Source organism: Colius striatus, chromosome 1 (genome assembly GCF_028858725.1).
Source record: "Colius striatus isolate bColStr4 chromosome 1, bColStr4.1.hap1, whole genome shotgun sequence".
Lineage (NCBI taxonomy): Eukaryota > Metazoa > Chordata > Aves > Coliiformes > Coliidae > Colius > Colius striatus.
The window spans coordinates 171,039,652-171,047,537 of NC_084759.1; the positions used below are offsets into that span (position 1 = coordinate 171,039,652).

Here is a 7,886-nt window from a genome sequence, read left to right on the forward strand (position 1 = left end):
ATTTAACATCTTGCTTTCAAGAGACTTTCACAGGAGAAGCTCTAGAGCACACCTAATTCCAGGCATAATTTAGGTCATAAATAATCTGGCTACCACTGCAAAAGAGTCATCAATCATGAGTCCATGTCCAAATTCTAGAGAACCTAGCCTCAAAGATGTGCTTTCCTGTCATTACAACATATACATAATTTGCCTTTTTAGGACACAGCTATCAGGCTTCAGGATACAGCTTCAATGCCTATGAATGGAGGAGTCCTAAACAGACTAGTTTGTCCCCTCCAAGCAAACCACGAAACCACCCGTTTCATGATGCAGGGCTGAGCGATGACGACTGGGACAGACCCACAGCAAGCAGGTAAGTTCCCATACGAGTCTCTGCGTCCTGGTTTGCAGCCACAGCACTGCCCCAGAATGGAACCCTGACTGTCTGGAAGCAACTTTTTTCTAATGCAGCAGCAACAGCTCTTTAAACATGAGATATAGTATTTATGCTTCATGAAACTTATCAGGGTACATAGTGATATTTATGAAAGATTATGATGTTAAAACCAAGACATATATTTACTTCTAGGTACCTCAGACAAAAAAAACCCAAACCCCACAGCATTTATCTCTTAAGGGTAAATAAAAAAATTGGGGTATTCCCCTGGGTAAGTTTCAGAAAAAAACCTGCTCTTTTCCACGTTACAAAAATAAACAAATTAAGTGGCTAAAGGCAACTGGCATGTTAATCTGTTGTCTTCCATGAAAATTCTTCATTTTGGTTTGAGCAAAGAAGCAGAAATTACAGTCGTCTTCCGTAATCGCTTGAAACATCTGCAGTGATTCAGTAGGAGAACAAAGTGGTCCAGGTAGAAAGGTGTTTTCCAAAGCTGTGGTACTTTGCCATGCATTCATTCCTCTGAGAAGTAAATCTCCTTTTCGATTAATTTCTCTGCAGGCAAAAGAACTTTCTGAGGGAAAAATGCTTAGTTGGCAATGCTTAGAAATAGTGAAAGACCCAAAAGTCTCATTCTGTATTCTAAGGATGATCCAGCAATGACTGCACAGACTTGGGTAATTCCTGCCAAAGAGCAGTTCTTCCTCAGAGGAGGGAAGACAAACATGACAGCCTGAAAGATTTCTGTGCTCTTTGTACCCATCCTCAGGACTTGCAGGCATGTGTGCCCTTCACTATATATACAGTTTGGTGCAGCAGCACAGTGAGCTTGAAATCCCAGTCTGTGAGAAATTCAAGTTCAGTACTAAAGAAAACCTTTCTGGTTCTTGTATAAACATACCGGATAAAGAAATCAATAAGGTCCAGCCTGTGACCTTTGAAATACAAACTAAGGCAAAGCTGAGGTGACAGTGCTGCTTTTTCAGAATCCGAGTGACAAATCCAAAATATTCTGAGATACAGCAGACTGACCAGTGGCATTTTGTCTGGAGACAAGTCTGGCAAGATGGTAGCTAAGGTCTGGCCAAGTGCGAGCTCTCGGTCCATATCCAGTTCCTTTGGTCCCTGACATACTAAATGTTTTCCTAGGCTAGCAGTGGGCAATATTTAATAAAGGAAATCACCAGAGTTTCCCTCATACTTCCCACTCGTGGTAAATTAATATCTTAAATTTAGTAGCAGCATCTTTATCCACAGTCGAAGCTCGTATTTTGTTTGTCAGTTGAGATGTTTGTCAGATTCCAGATCTATTCTTTTGCAATTACATAAGTAACAGGCTGAAAAAAAAGGTGATGAGCAGTGAAGCTGGACTGTAAAACATAGACTCTTCTGAAGAAAAAGCATGTGTTCTACTACCATTTTAAAGCACTAATCATTGGAAAAGTATGCCCATTTGAGAGTCTTGTTTTACTTGTCAGTGTGACTTACAGATAAGATGGTGCAAATTAAAATAATGATCATTTTAACCCTGTAAGATGGTTTATGCCACACCTAATGGTGTGTTCCTGAACCAAGTACTGGAGTATTTGAGAAGGGTATGTCTATTATTCCAGGCTGTTAGAGGGACCTCCAGAAAACCACCCTTCTCTGCCTCTAGCTAAGCAACTCCCCTTCTTCTCCAAAAACCACCCTTCTCTGCCTCTAGCTAAGCAACTCCCCTTCTTCTCCAACGCTAAAAGTAATGTTTTCTTACCTTCATTTTGTGTAGCACAGCTTCCAAGAATATGTGGCAACAGAAGGAGGCTGAGACATTGGGAGAGAATCAAGAAAACCATTTAAAGCAAACTTCTTTAGAAAGATCGGCAGGAGAGAGCATCAGGAGCACGAAGAAAGAGGGCAAGATGTGGAAAGGTGCCTCTGGAGGGCAAAGGAAAGGTGGGGGACAGCTGGAAGAGTGGAATACTTCCAGGTAGGAAAACAAAAAGTGCACAGGAATGAGATCCAGCTGGGCTGAAGGTGGGGCAGTGGGTGGTTAGGGGAAGAGGAAACAGTTGAAATGAGAAAAAGGAGAAAAGCACCACCATTAACTCATCCTTGAGTGACAAGGAAATTTCACTTGGCAAGTGAATGAAAGCAGAGAGCTTAAACTGCTCTGTAGCCTGGTGTCTGCTTATAGCTGCCAGGCAGGACAAGTCTGTTACAGTTCCTGCTCCAGGGAAAAGTTTTTGCACATTAAAGCAGTACCTACAGGACTGAGTCTGGAAGATCTTAGGACATCCCGTCACCCCCTGAATTTAAAATAAAAAAAATAGTATTTTGTCTCTCATGTGGTAACAAGAACCAAATCATAGGCACCTGTGTCTTCATATCCATCCCACTACCTCTCCTTCAGCACTTTTGGGCATCTAAATTTCTGATGGGTCCTTGAATAAGCATTGGAAAACCGAATATGTTTGTTATAGGTCAAACAGTATTCCACGTGACATACAATCAATCTCTCAGGTTTCAGGGGGAAAAAAAGCCTAGATGGGAAATTATTATGGTACCTCTTTTTCTGGTGCAGTAGCTCTGCTACAAATCAGCTTATTCATGTGGCTGTAATGAAGATGCAGAACTTGAGCATTTCACACACCAGGAGACAAGGCTCAGAGAAAAGGCAAAAGAGGAGGTGAGGGCAGAAAAAGGAATTGCTTCAGCTGAAAAGAGATCCAGATTACACAGAAGTCAGAGAAGAAGTGGACCTCCAGATTTAGGAAATGGAGTCTTTGCTGTCACAAACAATTGCTTCTAAATACTCTTATTCATCAACTCCAGTTTTGTATTATAATATTAGTAGTATGCAATGTAAAGAAAGGTATTGGAATGGATGAATTAGTCTATGTTCGGCATTGGCTATTAAAACAACTACTTGGGTTTATTGAAAGAGCTAATTTCAGAAGCCAAGGATCTTTCTAAAATCATGTTTTAAACACTTTCTTATCTTGCCTGGGAGGAATTGCGCCTGTGACCTGTGTAGGTATCCTCACCACTGCTGTATCTATTGCAATGTCATAGAAGAGACACTGATGCTAGATGGAGCTTTGCAAAAAAGAGGTTGAAATGGCTGACCATTGTCTGCTTGACTGATTGTAACTGTAAGAAAGCATCTCAGAGGCAGAGTATCACGTGTGAAGCATTCGAGCTGCATCTCTTGTGCTGAGCAATTCTCCTGTGTAAGAGCCACTCTGTTAACAGTGTTACATTCACATTATTCTCAGCAAGACACTGTTTGTCAAGCAAGGCCTCAGATGCTTCCCATAATAGTGTTTGCTCTGTTGATGTGCCATTAAGCACCACTAGCTGCAGTCCATGGGCAGCTGCTCCCCAGTAACAGCTTGTTGGCACCAAAAGGGAGAATTCTCATTCTTCCTCTCCTCATCCTCCGCCAGTGCCTTCCACATAATCAGCCCCCTCCCCTGCAGCAGCTCTGCCGCTTGTGTCAATCTCCATCAAGCTGATTCCCCTTGCTCAGACAGCAAAACACTCCTGCTTCCTCCCCTCCTCCACATCCACTGTAATGGTTGTTCTGGGCTGTGTTGTTGCAGTCCAGAGCTGATGGTTTTTATCAGGCCTCTTGCTGTTGTCCCCAACATCTCCCTCAGGAGTGCTGGTGATAAGGTTTTGGTGCATTCATTGCCTACCTGTTGAGACCTGAGCCTCCATGGAAGACAGCTGCATCCCTGAAGGTTTCTTTGTGCTTGTGTATGAAATGACTGGAGCAGTTGATGTGATGGCAGCCAGGTGGGCTTAAACTGGTTAATGATAAATGCAGCTTAGGCTGAAGGAAGCACCACCGTCCTTTGCAAAATGGTGCTTGCAAAAACGAGGGCTCTTTTCATGTTCCCTGGGAGAAGTCTGTGAGGTTGAAAGGTTTTATTGCAAATATTCATTGCACAGAGCAGCTCTGCACACAGCTACTGTTGAGTCATTAATTTTCATAGGGAGGTCCCAATTTCAATCCAGTAAAAAAATATGTATTGAATTGTTCTTGGGATCCATTTGTCTCCTTACAGAATAACTGGCTGCTCAGATCTGCCAGCTGCTAGTGACTGCCAGGTTATGAGACTTGTCTGTCACGTGCTCTGCATGTCCATCCAGCCTCTCTGATCAGCAACTCTTCCCCCCTCTCCCGCCTTTCTGCCCTTATGTTCTGTCATTCGAGTTGCAATCTGTGGCAAGGCACGAGTGTGTGTAAAGTTTATTTTTCGAGGGGGAAAAAAAGAAGTCCACGTGTTTTTAACCTCTCATTGTAAATCTAGCTTCACAGGTACCCATGATAACACCGAGGCTGACCAGGAGGAAAATTTCTGGTCTCAGGCTCTGGAGGATTTAGAGACCTGTGGCCAGTCAGGAATTCTGAGGGAACTAGAGGTAGAACAATCTTAACCTTTCTTTCCAATTCATAGAGAAATGTAATGGTTTTGGTTTGGTTTACATTCATTTTATTTTCTCCTTTTTTTTCTTTTAAGTTGCACTAATCACACCAATTCATTTAAAAGCTTTAACCCCTCTCCACAGGACAAGGCTGACAGGCGTCTGTGTTTGAGAAACATGACTCTCTTGGTACCTACCCTTTACCTTTATATTTTCGCTTGTGCAGCTGCTTCCCCCGCCCCTAACCAGAGCTGTTTTCTTTTGCACAATGCAACCGAAATTCTATAAATGTGTTCACCCCAGAGCTTTTGACTTGCAGCTTCTGCTGTGCATAACCACTGATGCTGTCTGCACAGGCAGCAAATGGCGCAGAACTTCTTCGGTGGCCATAACCTTCCTGCAGCAACGCGCATCCCATTCTCTGACAGACGCTTTGTGCAGCTTTTCTTAGCATGTCCTAGGTTGCCTTTTCAATTGAAGCTTAATTTGATTAAGATGAACATAAAAGAAAATCAGCTTTTTGAAATGTTTGCCTATAATCCTACCACTCTGCAAAAAAAAAAAACCAAACCCCAAGCTGGCAATGTGAGAAACGTCCATCACACAGCAGTTTCTTCACCACTTGTTACAAGTTTTCACATTCCATCCTGAAGTGAATTGCAAATCTAACCCTGCTTCCTGTTAGATTGCGAGGGGAGTAGAGGGGGGAGGGAACAGAGACGGAGTGACTTGGGAGTCTTTATTTTTCTAATCACCTTTTCTCAAAGCTGTCTAATCAGAACAATTAAGATTATACTGCCACTTAAAGCTACAGAATGAAAGGTCCTAAAATATTTTCTTTTATGTTCTTTTAAATTCCTGGAGCTGCAAAACTGGCAGAATCTCATTTTCATTTTTATGTTATAGAAAGTCCTTTAGCAGTCAGGACGAATGTGAATGGCATAACTGGGTGAAAGTTTTTTCAGTTCAGATTAATTTACTTCCTCAGATTTATGGCTTTTGTATTGCATGTATGGATAGTGAAATGTGATTCTCATGTATTTGTTATTGCAAGCCCAAGAAATGTGGGAGAAAATGTTATGCTGGTTTAATTTCATAGTTAGATACTCTTTGGTACCGCAGGCTTCTCCTAACACTTTCCAATATTCAGAGCACAATAAAAGGATAGGGAAATAGATCAGTCTGCAAGGGAAATAGATCATTCATGCTAACCAGAATTCAGTTACTTCTACACACTGAATTTTCCTCAGCTTCTCACAAAAGTGGAATTCAGAACTGCAGAGGCTGTATCATTTATAGTATCGCCTTGCTGCACAACCCACAGCTCTGAAAAGAAAGGGAGACTATTCAGTGCGACAGGACCCTGCGAATGGCAGTGCCCCTGTTTTATGAAGTGCCCTTATGTAGTCAAGGACTCTTTCTCATTTTTCATTTCAAGGTCTTCAGCCAAAGTGCAAAGAAATCCATTGTTTGCCAAGCCCTCTGGATGCTTTTGCTACACTGGCCGGTAATATCACTCATTACTGAGCACAAGAGAGACTATTAAGGCTACAATATATTATCTTGTAGTTAAAGTAGTGCTGAGGCTGGGAGAAAGAAGGGGGACAGATATGCTCACTAGAGTCAGAAGCAAATGTTTACTTGCCACTTTTCCTTTTATTCTTCCTCCCCTTCATTCTTGCTACTCATTTTCAAGCAGGCTGCCTGCGTCCTGGCCCAGTCAGAGCTCAGGTTATGGCCTTTTAATTTCCCTTTTTGCTGGTCCATTGCCACAAGGGAAAATAAACAGGCAACTGGGCATACCTTGTCCCAGCCCCTTGTACCTCTGCACAGGGGCTGTGTTTGCCTTCTATTCCACAGAGCAGAAAGTCTTGGACAAGGGAGGAGGCTCCTTGCTGCACACGGGTGCTTTTCGTGCCATCTGTGCCACACGGTGGATGACTCCCGTCCTTGTCTTTCAAGACTTCACCCTCCTAAAGCAAAAGGCTTCTCCTCTACTGAGGCCAGAGCCTGCAGCTGGGCAGGGGCTTACATCTCTGAGGCATTAGCGGTCAGCCAAGGAGGTTATTCTTGCAGAATGCCTGGTATGCAGTTTCTCTCCAGGCAGTGAGCCTCCCTGCACCGCACCTTTCCCAGCCTGGGATGGTATCTGGGCACGCTCCCTGCCAGTGACGACTCTGGAGCTGCCAACACATTCTGCTGGCTCACGGTTTTTCAGTCAGCACGCAGAGTCTGGATTGTAAATACCTTCCTAGAGCTCCGATTCCAACAAATGCAATTGTGCCAAAGCTTCAGTGTCGTTTCCTTGCCGTGTTAAATGGTTTTTTTTTAAGGAGGCAATTCAACTACACACCCTTCAGCCTGCCGGAGGGGGGGGCTATTCAGCTTAAAATACCACCTGAAAACTTTGGCCTGTAGGGTTCCATTAGCGTTGTTGTGTTTTGGTGGGGTCCTTTACTTCATAGTGACTTGCAAGCAGATTGAACATCCATCCTTTTGCTGTGCCCTGAGTGATTGTGTTTTATCAAAGAATAGAGACTTTTTCCAACTGCTATGAATTAACCACTTTTTTACTTAACCCGCATTCTGCGTTTAAAAATTAACGTGTTTGTTAATGCTCTAGGCCACAATCATGTCAGGAAGCACCATGAGTTTGAACCATGAAAACCCCCAACCTCGTAACCAGCTGGGAAGGCAAGCCAGTTTCCAGGAAAGAAGCACTGTAAGGCCACATTACAGCCAAGCTACCCGCAGCAACACGTTGCCATCAGATGTGGGGAGAAAGTCCATGGTCCTGAGAAAAATCAAGCAAGAAATGAAAGAAATCATATCACCAACTCCTGTGGAGTTACACAAGGTCTGTAATTTTTCTTTCTTTTGAAGGCTTTGAAATAATATATTCAGCACAGGGAATCTAATTATATGGCAAGACAGTAAGCACTTTTTATAATGACTCCACAGATGTAATTTGGGGGCCATGCATGTTAGTTCTTACAAACACATTAATGATACATCCTTGTGGGGAAAACCAACAAATGAGCTGCATCCTTGTCTACTCTTTCACTTTACAATAAATCCTCAGAAGGGACTGCTC

At 43.0% G+C, this 7,886-nt stretch overlaps 1 protein-coding gene across 1 annotated transcript in view; it reads left to right on the forward strand.

Annotated features, from left to right (window-relative positions):
- GRIP1 (glutamate receptor interacting protein 1) overlaps positions 1-7,886 on the forward strand; it is a 323,990-nt gene that overhangs the window by 306,479 nt on the left and 9,625 nt on the right. Inside the window, exons 20-23 of the mRNA XM_062016662.1 lie at positions 202-355; positions 2,148-2,348; positions 4,678-4,789; positions 7,416-7,649. Coding sequence (XP_061872646.1) covers positions 202-355; positions 2,148-2,348; positions 4,678-4,789; positions 7,416-7,649 — 701 coding nt within the window. The remainder of the gene's footprint in view (positions 1-201; positions 356-2,147; positions 2,349-4,677; positions 4,790-7,415; positions 7,650-7,886) is intronic.